The sequence below is a fragment of the Colobus angolensis genome, unplaced genomic scaffold, assembly GCF_000951035.1.
Source record: "Colobus angolensis palliatus isolate OR3802 unplaced genomic scaffold, Cang.pa_1.0 Scaffold79, whole genome shotgun sequence".
Lineage (NCBI taxonomy): Eukaryota > Metazoa > Chordata > Mammalia > Primates > Cercopithecidae > Colobus > Colobus angolensis.
Genome location: NW_012121709.1, coordinates 612,577 through 628,318, shown reverse-complemented (window position 1 = coordinate 628,318; position 15,742 = coordinate 612,577). Strand labels below are relative to the sequence as shown.

The 15,742-nt window shown below is 42.8% G+C and overlaps 1 protein-coding gene across 1 annotated transcript in view; it reads right to left on the bottom strand.

Moving 5' to 3' along the window:
• PTPN11 (protein tyrosine phosphatase, non-receptor type 11) overlaps window positions 1-15,742 on the bottom strand; it is a 103,439-nt gene that overhangs the window by 9,051 nt on the left and 78,646 nt on the right. The window contains exons 12-14 of the mRNA XM_011928728.1: window positions 13,184-13,338; window positions 11,325-11,392; window positions 10,659-10,810 (exon numbers count right to left, since the gene is read on the bottom strand). Of these exons, the coding sequence (XP_011784118.1) occupies window positions 10,659-10,810; window positions 11,325-11,392; window positions 13,184-13,338 (375 nt within the window). The remainder of the gene's footprint in view (window positions 1-10,658; window positions 10,811-11,324; window positions 11,393-13,183; window positions 13,339-15,742) is intronic.

Below are 15,742 nucleotides of genomic sequence, written 5' to 3'. Positions count from 1 at the left end.
AAGTAATTTTTAAAAACACATGACATGAGATCTACCCTCTTAACAAACTGTTAGATGTGCAGTATTGTTAACTATATACCCACTGCTGTATAGAAGATCTCTGAAGTTTTTTGTCTTGTATTACTGAAACTCTATACCCATTTAACAGTTAATCCCTATTTCCCCCTCCCTACTCAATACTTCCTTGAAAATAGAAATCAGTATTTCTATTAATACATAAAGTGATTACAACAGAATTTTCTAGTGTGGAATAATTCGTATAAATGAAACAGGAATTACTTCAATGGCTCAAAGGAATCCAAGGAAAAGCATTAAAATGTTGGAACTTGGGCCAGGCATGGTGACTCATGCCTGTAATCCCAGCACTTTGGGAGGCCGAGGTGGGCGGATCATGAGGTCAGGAGATCGAGACCATCCAGGCTAATACGGTGAAACCCCATCTGTACTGAAAATACACAAAATTAGCCGGGCGCATGGTGGCATGTGCCTGTAGTCCCAGCTACTCGGAGGCTGAGGCAGAAGAATCCCTTGAACCTGGAAGACAGAGCTTGCAGTAAGCTGAGATTATGCCACTGCACTCCAGCCTGGGCAACAGAGCAAGACTCTGTCTCAAAAAAAAAAAAAGAAAAAAAAAATGTTGGAACTTTTTAGCTTCTGTAGAAGACCAAGAAATAAAACTGACTCACAAATCAGATGGGCTCGTCTCAGTACTGTGACAGCCCAGGCTGTGTGATAGATCAAGAGAAATTCTCAGGGAATAGGGATTGTTTTGTTTTGATTTGTGTTTGTGGAGTAGAGGGTAATGTGTTTCTGAGGCCTAGAAAATCATCTGAAATTGATCTATCTCCACCCAAATTCAATGTCACAGCACAGTAACCAAGCCTTCTGCAATGTTCATAATAAATCCTATGGCCTTGCCAACTGACACACAACCAAGATTGAGAGAAGGGATCGATCACAAGACTCCAAAATCATCTGGTATTAAGTATCTTTCCATGTGAAGTAACTGATTACACTCATAAACCTTAAATTACAAAAAATCAAAGGCCAAAAGCAGGAGGAGAGGGTAAAATGAAAACACTTGCCTTGGTTACAGAGCAGCCTAGACTACTTGTCCAGTGCACTCTGGGTTCACATTTGAAGACTACAAACACCATGATTCCTTCCACTATCCCATCATGAAATCTTGCTGGTTTTACTTCGTTCTGTGCTCACTGTCAGTCCCACCTACTCTGACCAAACCATGACGGGTTCTCACGTGCAGCACTGCAGCAGCTCCTCACCGGCCCCTGCAGCTGCTCAAGCCTGGAGCCCACCCATTCTTCACCCTCAAGCCAGAGTCCTCTTTCAAAATGAGGGTCTCTCTTTTTTTTTTTTTGAGATGAAGTCTCACTCTGTCACCCAGGCTGGAATGCAGTGGCACAATCTTGGCTCACCGCAGTCTCTGCCTCCTGGGTTCAAGTGATTCTCATGCCTCAGCCTCCCAAGTAGCTGGGACCACAGGCATGAGCCACCATGCCCAGCTAATTTTTGTAATTTTGGTAGAGACAGGGTTTCACCATGTTGCCCAGGCTAGTCTAAAACTCTTGGTCTCAAGCGATCCACCCGCTTCAGCCTCCCAAAGTGCTGGGATTACAGGTGTGAGTCACCACACCTGGCCTAAAATGAAGATCTTTTTATGCCATTCCCTTGCTTCAGACTCCTCAATGACTTCCATTTCCCTCCAAATAAAGTCTAAAATCTGTAATATGCCTATAAGCCCCACCTCTCCCTCCAAACTAAAAAATCTGGTCTCAGCTTACTTTTCTAATCCCCTCATCACACTCCACATTGTACCCCAACTCCTTCTACTCCAACCATGCTGGATTTATTTCCATTTCAGGAACATGACTACTTAAATATTCCCAGTGCCTGGCACAGTACAACCTACTTTAATTAATGCAGGAATGAATGAACAAGTATGAAAAAAACAAGGAAATGAAGGGAGCTGTGTGAAGAAACAATAGGGCACATGGGGGCACAGTCTCATGTTAATTCAAATTTTACATCTGGTAAAACTTCAGTTCCATGAGGCAACAACCATGGCTATCTTCTTCATTGTTACAACCTCAGCATCTAATCAATGTCTGCAACAGAAAAAGCATTCAAATATTTCTCAAAGGAATGACAGACACCAAACAAAAAGAAAGTGTTTAATAAAATACAAGCAGCCAAATATCAAGTGCCACACAAGGCCAGTTTAAATCTTGCTCGTTTAATGTTGCAACAACTGAAATTCAGCCTGTGCAACCCCATTTCTATTCTAGCTCTGCTATCATGGATTTTTTTTTTTTTTTTTTTTTTTGAGAGAGAGTCTTGCTCTGTCACCCAGGCTGGAGTGCAGTGGCACAATCTCAGCTCACTGCAACCTCTGCCTCCCAGGTTCAAGTGATTCTCATGCCTCAGCCTCCACAGTATCTGGGATTACAGGCATATGCCACCACTTGCTTCAGATGGCGAATTTTTGTAATTTTGTAGAGATGGGATTTTACCATGTTGGCCAGGCTGGTCTCGAACTCCTGGCCTTAGGTGATCTGCCCGCCTCAGCCTTCCAAAATGCCAGGATTATAGGCCTGACCCATTACAGAATTTTTAAAAGTAATTTCTGTCCTGCAGTATGATTCACTCAGAGAGAACATTGTTCAGATCTCTGCATGCTGAAGTATAGAGATGCTCCCTGTGTGGTGTGTATTTCCTTCAAAGAAGAAGTGCCTAGTTGGCAAATACAATTCTCACAGGGGTATAGGTTAGTAATTCTGAAACTACTTTACACCTATACCAGGGTTGAACAAATAAGTAGATAGGTTGTTGATAATGAGACTGGGGTTTTTCCCTGTTAGAGAAAGAAGTCACAAATAAGCAAGAGGAAGGCAAGAATGAGCCCTGCAGCAATGGATTAGAGTCTGAGACATCAGTATGAACTCATGTTTAGCTTAATATATATACAGATGGCCAGATACAGAAAACAATGATAGATACATGTGAATCCATGGATTCATATACAGCCATATGTTTTCTAGCTCGATCTGCTGAGAGGGCCTAGAAGCAGCAATGAGCATACCCAACACCCAGACTGGTTTCTAAACCCCAGAGTCTAAAGTAAAAGGAACCAGGGCTCCATAGAAATGGGTGATTCTAGGGCTGCGGCAGGGAACAATATAAGAGGAGCCTGGAACATCTTTTGTAATGCCAAAGTAGAGAAGTACTCAGAAACAAGAGGGTGGGGACATGTCAAAAGACACAGGAGCCAATCTGAAGAACCTCCCAGTGACCAAAGCTGTAACAATTTGAGCAAGAAAAATAGATTATAACCCAAAGTATAAAATAAATATACATGCGTCTCTATCAATATAAATAATGGAATAAACAAATGGAGAGAAGGAACAAATCTTTCTTACAAAGGGACTCTAAATAAGGTATGTAGAAACCAGTCATTCCAGTTTCAATTAAGCTCCAAGAGATGGAGCTTTATTTCCTTTCTCTTGAGTATGGTCTGAACTAAACGACTTTCTTCCAAAGAATTGAACAGGGAAAGGGGAAAAGAGTACAGGCAGTCCCCAACTTCATGATGGTTTGCCTTACAGTTTTTTTTTCACTTTATGATGGTGCAAAAGCAATACAACCCTTCTGTTTTTCATTCTGAGTACAATACTCAACATATTACGTGAGATACGCAACACTTTATTACAAAATAGGCCTTCCATGAGATGATTTTGCCCAACTGTAGGCTAATGTGTCCTGAGTACCTTTAAGGCAGGCTAGGCTAAGCTGTGATGTTTAGTAGGTTAGGTGCATTAAATGCATTTTTAACTTATGATATTTTCAATTTATGATGGGCTTATCAGGCTGTAATCCCATCATAAGTTAAGGAGGATTTGTAATTATACAGTGAGAAAAATCTGGCCGATACTAACTAAACCAACAGACAAGTTCAAGATCACCAGGCCATGTGGATAACATTTACCTCCAAGTGATGAGAACACTTAACAATATACCTCTGTGGTATTCTTCCCAAAACTCCATTACTCAAGTCTAATCATGAGAAAACATAAGATTAAATACAAGTTGAGGGATATCCTACAAGATATGTGACCAGTACTCTTAAAAATCGTCAAGGTCGCCGGGCATGGTGGCTCATGCCTGTAATCCCAGCACTTTGGGAGGCCAAGGCGGGGTGGATCACAAGGTCACAAGATCAAGACCATCCTGATTAACATGGTGAAACCCCGCCTCTACTAAAAATACAAAAAATTAGCCGGACGTGGTAGCGGGTGCCTATAGTCCCAGCTACTCGGGAGGCTGAGGCAGGAGGACGGCATGAACCCGGGAGGCAGAGCTTGCAGCGAGCTGAGATCATGTCACTGCACTCCAGCCTAGGCAACAGAGTGATACTCCGTCTCAAAAAAAAAAGAAAAAAGAAAAAGAAATCACCAAGGTCATGAAAAACAAGGAAAGCCTAAGAAGCTGTCACGGATTGGAGAAGACTACAGAGACAAGTGTGACCAAACTCAATGTGTGATCATGAATTGCATCCTGGAATGGAAAAAGGATATTCACTGGAAAACTGGCAAAATCCAATTAAACTCTAGAGTTTAGTTAATAGCAATGTATTGATGTTAATGCTTTAGTTTTGATAAATGTATCACGGTTAGGTAAAATGTTAACTTCAGGGGAAACTGGATGAAAGGTATAAGGAACTCACTCTACTATACAGAGATATGTATAATGCTCCTCGACTTCATGGGGATACATCCCAATAAACTCATCATAAGTTGAAAATATCACTAGTCAAAAATGCATTTAAGGTATCTAACCTACCAAACACCACAGCTTAACCTAGCCTACTTTAAACGTGCTCAGAAAACTTACATTAGCCCATAGGTTGGCAATATCATCTCACAATACCTATTTTAAAATAAAGTGTTGAATGAAAAGTGAAAAACAGAATGGTTGTATTGCTCTCAAACCATCATAAAATCAAAAATCATAAGTCAAACCATCTTAAGTCAGGGACTGTCTGTACACATGTGTGAGGTTTTACAGAGAGGGAACTCAAACAGAGCAGTAATTGATCAGCTAATTAGCAATTCAAAGAACATTGCACCAGTACAAACAAGCAGACCCAGTGCCCAGATCTTGGTTTCAAACTACTACTCTGCACGAAAAGGAATCAGGTTCCTTTGAAAAATGGCTGGGAAAGGAGAAAATGAGCCTAGACCATCTTCTAAAGTCTAAAGAAGTGCTTGAAAATGGAAACAGATCAAAAGGACAGAGTACCCAATCTGAAAAGGTTCCCACTAGCCAAATTCAAGTCAATTCAAGCAATAACAACAAAAACAGTAGTAAGGTGCCCATTCTGATAGACACGAATAAATAAATAAGGGAGAAAGAAAAGCCCTTCCTTATGGTAGGCTTGCAACTAAAAACAGAAAAGGGAATGATGAACCTAAAAAGTTCTAGAAGAAAGCATATTGGGAAAGCACCATGACAGTGGTCATGGCAATGGTTTTTAGGATTTGATACCAAAAGCACAGGGAACAAAAGTAAAAATAAACAAGTGAAACAACATCAACATCCAAGTTAAAGTGCAGTGGCACCATCTTCGCTCACTACAACCTCCGCCTCCCAGGTTCAAGAGATCCTCCTGCCTCAGCCTCCCAAGTAGCTGGAATCACAGGCGTGTGCCACCACACCCAGCTAATTTTTTATGCTTTTGGTAGAGATGGGGTTTCACCATGTTGGCCAGGCTGGTCTCAAACTCCTGACCTCAAGTGATTCGCCCTCCTCAGCCTCCCAAAGTGCTGGGATTACGGGCGCAAGCCACCATGTCCAGCAGGAATATTATTTTTAAAAAGAAGAAAATCCTGTCATTTGCAAGAACATGGATGACATTATGCTAAGTGAAATAAACCATCACTGCCTGATCTCATTTGTATGTGGAATCTAAACCAGTCAAACTCATAAAAACTGAGATTAAAGCAGTGATTACTAGGGGTTGAGGGTGGGGAAAATAAGGAGACTTTGGTCAAAGGGTACAAACTTGAAGTTACATAAGATGAATACATTTTGGAGATCTAATGTACAACATGGTGATTACAGTTAATAATAATGTAATGTCGCTGGGCATGGTGGCTCATGCCTATAATCTCAGCACTTTGGGAAGCTGAAGTCGGTGGATCACCTGCGATCAGGAGTTCCAGACCAGCCTGGCTAGCATGGTGAAACTCCGTCTCTACTAAAAATACAATAATCAGCCAGGCATGATGGCACGTGCCTACAGTCCCAGCTACTTGGGAGGCTTAGGTGGGAGAAGCACCTGAACCCAGGAGGCAAAGGTTCTAGTATGCCAAGATCATGCCACTGCACTCCAGCCGGGGTGACAAAGGGAGACTCCATCTCAAAAAAAAAAAAAAGTACATTTAAAATTTACTAAGAGTGGCTGGGCGCAGTGGGTCACACCTGTAATCCCAGCACTTTGGAAAGTTGAGGCAGGCAGATCATTTGAGGTCAGAAGTTCGAGACCAGCCTGGCCAACGGGGTGAAACCCCATCTCTACTAAAAATACAAAAATTAGCCAGGTGTGATGGCGGGCGCCTGTAATCCCAGCTACTGGGGAGGCTGATGCAGGAGAATCGCTTGAACCTGGGAGGTGGAGGTTGTAATGAGCCAAGATTGTGGCACTGCACTCCAGACTGGGTGACAGAGCAAGACTCCATCTCAAAAAAAAAAAAAGTCACTGAGATGTTGGCTGCATTATTTAACTCAATTTTGAAAATCATTTCACCAAGTATACATATATCAAAATATCATGGTGTATACTTTATATGCAATTTTTCTTTGCCACTTATACTTTTAAAAGCTGGGGGAAAGGCAATGGTGGAAACAGAAAATTGCTACTTGGCAAATACCACAGTAATAATTTTTTAGGCAAGAATTTAATCAATGAATATAAAATTAGTAGGCAAAAAGTATTATGAGAAATAGGTAATTTACGCAGTCTCCAGTATCTACCAACAAGATATTAACTTAAAAGGGAAATATAATAACTTTATGGTCAAGAGATTAACTTAAAAGGGAAAAATACTTTTTTGCTTAAAAAAATGTAGCAAAAATACTACTTTTTGCTACATTTTTTGCTATGCCTGTAGTCCCAGCTACATTTTGCTCAAGTAACTTTATGGTGAACAAATTTGACAAGTTAACACCACTAGTAATGAATCAGATCAACAGTGTGTACCTGATGTGATGTACCAAGAAGACTACAATAACATTTCTGTGACAGTCCTGCCAATAATGCACGACTAGAATATAGTCAAGAGAAAACACTGGACAAAACCAAATCGAGAGGCATTCTAGTAAATAGCTGGCCTAAACTCTTCAAAAACATCCAGGTCATGAAAAATAAAGAATGACTGAGAAACTGTTCCAGATTAAAAAGACTAAACATACTAATAACTGGCCAGGTGTGGTGGCTCACACCTGTAATCCCCCTTTGGGAGGCCAAGGTGGAAGGGTCACTTGAGCCCAGGAGTTCAAGGTCAACTGGGGCAACACGGTGAAGCTCCATCTCTATGAAAAATACAAAACTTAGCCAGGCATGGTAGTGCATGCCTGTGGTCCCAGCTACTCGAGAGGCTGAGGTGGGAGGATCCTCTGAGCCCAAGGAGGTCAAGGCTGCCGTGAGCCATAGTCGCAACACTGCATTCCAACCTGGGCAACAAAGTGAGACCCTGTCTCAAAAAAGAGAAAAAAGATACATTATAACCAAATGCACTGTGTGACCCTGAACTCATAAAAGATACTAGCAAGACAAACTGGCAAAATTTGAGGATGGTCTGTAGGTTAGATGATAGTATTATATCAGTGTTTGTTTTCTGATTTTGATCACTGTACCAAATAATTGTGACATTGGTTATGTAAGAGAAAGGCCTTATTTTTAGAAAATATACACATTTTAGAATGTGTAGGCTTAGATTATTTATTTTTTAAAATGAAATGATATTTAGAGACAAAGGGGTATAAATGTTTGTAACCAACAAACATTTTACCTTTTACAATTCACACTGTTAATTTTAAATATAGAGAATAAATGAATGATAAAGTTAAGTATGCTAAAAAGTTAAGTCAGGAAAGCTGGGTAAAGAAAATTCCACAGACTACTTTTGCAAATGTGAGGGTTTTTTTTCCACTGCTGTAATTGGAAGTTAACAAAAAAGTCTACGTCCAAGGAACTGGCAGAGCGTGGGAACTGTTTATAAAAACCGGAGAATTTTCTCAATCTTGCTTCGTTTGCACTTTCCCCTGGATTCCCACATCTGATTTTATATTCTTCCTTCCTTGTGCTGTTTCTTCTCTTCCTTCCCCACAGTTCTTCACCCATCATTCCTTTTATTCACTGATCCTTTTTTAGCAAATTCTTTCACTCCCAAAGGTCATGAACACTTCATAATTTTAGAAATGACTGTATTTTAGAATAACCAATTATCCTGAATGAGTTTTTGTTCTTTTGCTTCATTTATAAATCAGCTGGGTTTAAAGTTGTGTCTGTCATTTAAACTTTCTACTAAATTAAGTACTTCTTACTTTACCACAATTAGCCAGGCAGCCAGTTCCCAGATAAATTCAAACCACACAATGCAGAAAACTATACATGCAGGATTTCATTTTTAAAAATAAATAATCAAAGCCTACACATTTTTAAAACCCAGAGGTCACTGGGCTCAGTGGCTCACACTTGTAATCCCAACACTTTGGAAACCCAAAGTGGGAGGGTTGTTTGAGCCCAGGAATTCGAGATTAGCCTGGGCAACGCAGTGAGACCTTGTCTCTACAAAATAAAGACAAAAAAATTAGCCGGGCATGGTGCCACAAACTTGTAGTCCTAACAACTCAGAGAGACTGAGGCAGGAGCACTGGTTGTGCCTAGGAGTTCGAGACCAGCCTGGGCAACATGGCGAAACCGTGACACTACAAAAAATGCAAAAATTAGCTGGGTGTGGTGGCACATGCCTGTAGTACCAGCTACTTGGGAGGCTGAGGTGGGAGGATCGCTTAACCCCGGGAGACTGAGGCTGTAGTGAGCCATGATTGCACCACTGCACTCCAGCCTGGTCAACAGAGAGAGACCTCTCTCATTAAAAAAAAAAAAAAGACATTCCTGAACATGCTCCAACTTGCAGTAACTATGTTACATTCTCTTTGTATTTACTAGGAAATCCTTCTCTTTGGGCAACTTTTTGCCTAACTATTCTTGGGCGAAATTAAGTATAATGTAAGACATATATAAAATAACTTATAGTAACTTACATCTAAATATTTCATATCACTTAATACAAATTCAGATTTAAAGCACTGAAGTTGGCCAGGTACAGTAGCTCACGCCTGTAATCTCAGCACTTTGGGAGGCCGAGGTGGGTGGATCACGAGGTCAGGAGATCAAGACCATTCTGGCTAATACGGTAAAACCCCATCTCTACTATAAATACAAAAAATTAGCCGGGTGCAGTGGTGGGTGCTTGTAGTCCCAGCTACTCAGGAGGCTGAGGCAGGAGAATGGCGTGAACCTGGGAGACGGAGTTTGCAGTGAGCTGAGATCGTGCCACTGCACTCCAGCCTGGGCAACAGAGCAAGACTCCGTCTCAAAAAATAATAATAATAATAAATAAAAAATTTAAAAAATAAAGCACTGAAGTTCAAATTTTGACCTTACATTTCTATACATACAGTTTCTGAAGATGTCTATGTATAATAAAACAATCCCGTATGTCTATGTGGACTGAAAACTTACTAAACTAATTAGCAGTTACTTTACTTTGGCCCACCAAACTTTGATACCGTGGCTGCTATTCTGCTAGGCTAGAAATCTTTCAAATATTGGTGGCAGGTCCCATTCTGAAAAGGGCTCAGCATTTGGAGAAGCTGAGTTCTCTGGAAGGCAATGAGCAGAGTAATGCAGGCAATCGTCACTGATGTTTAGACACTACCCCATCTGCAGCATGGCAATGGGGTTGAGGGGTGGGGGAGAGAAGCACAGCCCCCAAAAGAGCAGTTCTCCTCATTTCCTTCATCTCAGCATATTCCTAATTAACTCAGCTTTGTGCCTGTTATGAATAGCTTCAGATGGAAAGGCTCCAATTCCACATTCCTCTTCATTATGCACAGCTTATTAAAATTGAAATTTCACTGTTTCCAACTCGACCAAATTAGTGGTTCAAACTGCCGTGCGCTATTAAGAGTGAGGCATTCGTTTTAAAGGATGGAATCAGGATAAACATGGCCTGGATCAAGGCTGGAACAGGCTAGAAACTTCAAGGCTTTGAGTTTTACGCTTGCCACGTGAGCCTGGGAACATCAGAACCTTTCTGCATGGCAGTTCTTCAATCTGGCAGGCCAGCCTGATAGGATGGTGCCCTTCCCTAAGCTCCTCTGCAGTGAAACATCAGAGCTGAGAAGTAGAGAATAATTAACAGTTTCCAGAGGCCCTTTTAGTTGGGAGTTTGTTTCCCATTCCCAAATCAAACAGTTGTCTATCAGAGCCTCTCCTCCTGCTCAAAAGGAGAGCGTATCCAAGAGGCCTAGAAAGAGAATGCAAATCTGCATGCCAGCCCTCAGGCTGGTACCTGCTCTTCTTCAATCCTGCGCTGTAGTGTTTCAATATAATGCTGGACCGCCATATAGATAAATCGGTACTGTGCTTCTGTCTGGACCATCCCTGACCTCTGAGACCGCACCATCTGGATGGTTTTGGGAACGTCAATGTCGCAGTCAACACCTACGAAGGAAACATCAAGAAGAATAAAGAAAAACTGCAGAACCAGGATGAAGTTGTTTAATACACAACTTTTAGTGGACTCACAGACAATGCTGATTTAGTCTTTGTTGTTTTAATTGAGCATGTTGCAATGGCTACAGTGTTGAACTTCTGACTAATACCAAAGATCCCAGAAGACTACATAAATAATAAAGTGGCAGAGGTCAGGATTCCCTCACTTTCCAACAAATCACCCCATACTGTAAACAAGGTTCAGGTGGCTGGATAGAGACTACCACTGTGTATGCAACAAAAGGCCATGGCAGTGGGTTCAGCAGCTCCTAGACTTCATTTTATGCCAAAAGCTCAAATAGTGTCACTTCTGTTCTCAAGCAGACACACTGAAGTCTTCAGCCCAGATTTTTGTGAAAAATTTTTCCTATTCAACCTCTCTTCCCTAGGCTGTTTTCATGAGCACTTTCCTTCCATAAACTAAAAACAGAAACAGTCGCTTCTTGCCCACCAGATGACCCACCTTTCTCTCTGATGATGTCAATAAGAATATCAATCACAATGAATGTCCCTGTCCGGCCAATTCCAGCACTGCGGGCAGAAGGACAAAAAGCAGGGACAACAGAATCATTCATGGGGGTTTCAGACTCAAAACCAAGCCATTAAATATTAACAGAAACAATGTCTACTCTTGGGAGCTATTTATAAAATTGTCTCTTTGTGTTTGAAAATATGTTGGCAAAAAGCATACGGCTTTGGAGTCAGCCCAAACCTGCTCTTGGAGTTCAGCTTCTCCAGTACAACGTGCCTGAGGTAAGTCCCTTAACCTCTCTGACCCTCAGTTTCTGCATCTGTGAAATGGGGACAACAGCACATACCATACAGAGTGCTGGTTGGACAGAATGAAACAGGAATCGTATACAAAAAAATACACCAAAATTACTGAAAGAGGGCCAGGCACAGTGGCTCTCGCCTATAATCCCAGCACTTTGGGAGGCTGAAGCAAGAGGATCACTTAAGGCCAGGAGTTCCACACCAGCCTGGCCAACATAGCAATACCTCATCTCTACTAAAAACACAAAAATTAGTCAGGCACTTTGTCATGCACCTGTAATCCCAGCTACTCGGGAGGCTGAGACATGAGAATTGCTTGAACCTAGAAAGCAGAGGTTGCAGTGAGCTGAGATCGCACCACTGCACTCCAGCCTGGGTGACAGAGTGAGACTCTGTCTCAAAAAATAATAATAATAAAGTTACTGAAATAGAAGAAATAAATAATTTAAAAAATTAAAAACAAAACAAAAAACATTGTGTTCAGAGGCTGGCTCAATAAAAGGTAGCTTCTTTAACAACTGGACAAATAAAAAAGTTTCACATATATCTACCTGCCCAAGAAATGAATGAGATTTAGGAGACCCAATGTTCCCCAGTATAATCATGAAGCCCAAACTGGAGAATCAGCAGCCCACAGACTCATTACAAAGGTCATAGCACAGCTTCCTTCAAAGGCCTTGGTAGAAAGCGGCTGGAATCTTGTGAAGCAAACAAATATCGTGTTGGGGGAGAAATATATTTATGGTAGAAGAGAACAGAATGGGCCGGGTGTGGTGGCTCACACTTAACAATCCCAGCACTTTGGGAGGACAAGGCAGGTGGGTCACTTGACGTCAAGCATTCGAGACCAGTCTGGCCAACATGACAAAACCTTGTCTCTATCAAAATACAAAAATTAGCCGGGCATGGTGTCAGACACCTGTAATCTCAGCTACTTGGGAGACTGAGGCAGAAGAATGGCCTGAACCCAGGAGGCGGAAGTTGCAGTGAGCCAAGATGGTGCCACTGCACTCCAGCCTGGGCAACAGAGCAAGACTCTATCTCAAAAACGAAAAAAAAAAAGAAAGAGAGAGGACAGAACCACAAGGAGGTGAATCGTAGAAGAAAAGAAGAAAAAAGGGAACCAAGCAAAAATGACTTAAGGGATCCTCAAGAATCAGGTCTATTTCCACTACATCCCCATCACCTCAATACCTACAAAGCAGTCAATAGCTACAAAGCAAACATCACAAAGAATAAGGAGAAACTGCAGAGCAAGGATGAAGTTGCTTAATGCACAACTTCTAGTGGACTCAGAGAGCATGCTGACTTAGTCTTCGCTGTTTTAACTGAGCATGTTACAATGGCCATGGCCAATGGCAGTGCTGTAGGGTCTAGGAGAAATATGCCTTGGGATCAAAATGTCCCCTAATGCAGTTGCTCTATGCCTCAAACAGATACTAAATTCTTTCTACAGTTAAAAAGCTAGGGGTGGATAGGTAAAAGCAAGCCTTGGGCGCTAAGAGACAGGGACAGGCTGTGGCCTAGAAAGGCAGCAGGAACTGTCACCTGCAGTGCACCACGACCGGCCCTGCATCCATGATGCTCTCCTGCTTATGGTGCACCTCCTCCAGGAAGTCCAGCACGCCCCCGGGGTCGCTGGGCACTCCGTGGTCCGGCCAGGTCCGAAAGTGGTATTGCCAGACCGTTCTCTCCGTATTCCCCTGGAGTAGAACCAAGAAAAACCAGAAAAGAATTAAATAAATCAAGAGGTTGAGGAATCACCCAGTTCCGAGCTTTCCTAAATCCAATGTGAGCCAATGGAGAAGAAAAGAATCTCCCCAGGTTCCACTGAGAGGTCCTCTTCATGAGGTTCCCAGAACTAGTCTCCTTTCTGGCAATCCTGCAGGCAACTCTTTGCCTCTGTCATATGAACCAAGAGGTCTGGTATGGCAATTTGTTCTTTCAGGTAACTATACCCTGAATCATCTCTCTGAATTACCAGCAACAGGTAACATCCCTGTTCCTCTGCATCCCTGTGGCACTCAGCTCTGGAGGCAACTGAGACCTCAAGCGACCCAGGTCTCTCCTCCCAGCAGAAGAGGAAGCAGATGAGGAAACAGGCATTCACTTAAGACATTCATTCCTCTTTGTTTTTTTGAAACCCAACCTTCCCCACCATATAAACACAGACTTCTATTGTAGTATCGTTCTTTTTTTTTTTCCCCCAAGACAGAGTCTTACTCTGTCGCCCAGGCTGGAGTGCAGAGGCATGATCTTGGCTCACTGCAACCTCTGCCTCCCGGGTTCAAGCGATTCTCCTGCCTCAGCCTCCCAAGTAGCTGGGATTACAGGCATGCACCACCATGTCCGGCTAATTTTTGTATTTTTAGTAGAGACGGGGTTTCGCCATGTTGGCCAGGCTGGTTTCAAACTCCTGACCTCAGGTGATCTGCCTGGTACAGGCGTGAGCCACCCAGCCTGGTCAGTATTTTTCTATTTTAAACTTATATTTAATGCAAAGCAGATAAGAACACAGGCTTTGCTATCAGATGACTAGATTTAGGCTCCAATTTCAGGCACTCACACTCACGTGGCCCTTGGATATCTCTAAACCTCAATTTCTTCATTTGTAAAGTGGGAATAATAATCTCTCTCTCTCATAATGCAATTGTAAGGACTTAACAAGCTCGCTGAAACACTCAGTCTCTGCCCAGCAAATAGGAAGAGACTCAGCACATTACGGCTATTTTGAGGATAATGATAATTAATAAAGATCAACAATGGCACCAAGGCTACAGAAGACCAAAAAGTATCACGTTTCTTGCTACATCTTCTTCCTATATATGTGGAGACAATCTAAGCTAAGTGATTTTTTTTTTTGAGACAGAGTCTCACTCTGTCATCCAGGCTGGTGTGCAGTGGCTTGATCTCAGCTCACTGCAACCTCCACCTCCTGGGTTCAAGCAATTCTTGTGCCTCAGACTCGACTCCTGAGTAGCTGGGACTACAGGTGTGTGCCACCACATCCAGTTAATTTTTAGTATTTTTAGTAGAGGCAGGGTTTCGCCATGTTGGCCAGGCTGGTCTTGTACTTCTGACCTCAAGTAATCCACGGCCTCAGCCTCCCAAAGGGCAGGGATTATAGGTGTGAGCCACTTTGCCCAGCCTTAAGTGACATTTTCAAAAGGGATTTAAAAAGATACTTTTCTCTTTTTTCTTCTTCTTTTCTTTTTTTTTTATTTTTATTTTTAAGAGACAGGGTCTCACTCTGTTGCCAAGGCTGGAGTGTAGTGGCATAATCACAGCTCACTGCAGCCCTGAACTCCTGAGCTAATGCAATCCTCTTGCCTCAGCCTCCCAAAGTACTGGGATTACAGGCGTGAGCCACCGTGCCCACCCCTCTCTCCCATTTCTACTTGACAGCTACATTGTTCCAGTTCCTCTCACTATCTCTACCGTAGATTCAACCTCCACCCCTCCCCATCATCAGAATGACTGAACCCTCTCTGACATCAGAAATCTAAACATCCCACCCTGGGCCACAACCACACTGGCTTCCAGATCCTTCTGGTCCCCCCATCACTTCAAGTAGCCTCCAGACCACTGAGCCCTCCCTCCACTTTGCCAATTGCATCCTCCTGACCCTGTCCCTCTCATCCAGCCAGGAGTCCCCATGCTCTGGGGACAGTCTCTGTCTACCATGTGCCTCCACTCCTTGACTCCTCTCCATCCACTGCACCTATGCAAAGCCCCGGGCCTGGACGAACCATGTACTTTCTGTTTTGTGCCCTAGGAGCCAAGTGTCCTTCGAAAAAAACCAGGCGATGGGTATCAGTATATTTTCATGTTCCCACCTCCCCTCCGCATCCCACCTCCACCCTTGCCTCCCTGACCACTCCACTTCAATGTGTCCAAGGCATCTCAAACTTTGAGTGTCCACAAAGAGGTCCTTGATCCTCCCAGCTTCCTCAGGTCCACTGCCATCCCCCCGCCGACCCTTCTCAAGCTAGAAAACTGCCAGTCACCCTGCACACCACCCTCGCCCTTGGTACACTCCTTCACTGAATCCCTGCCCGTCTGCCTCCAGTCAGCTCTACTGGGTCCTTTTTTTTTTTTTTTTTTTTT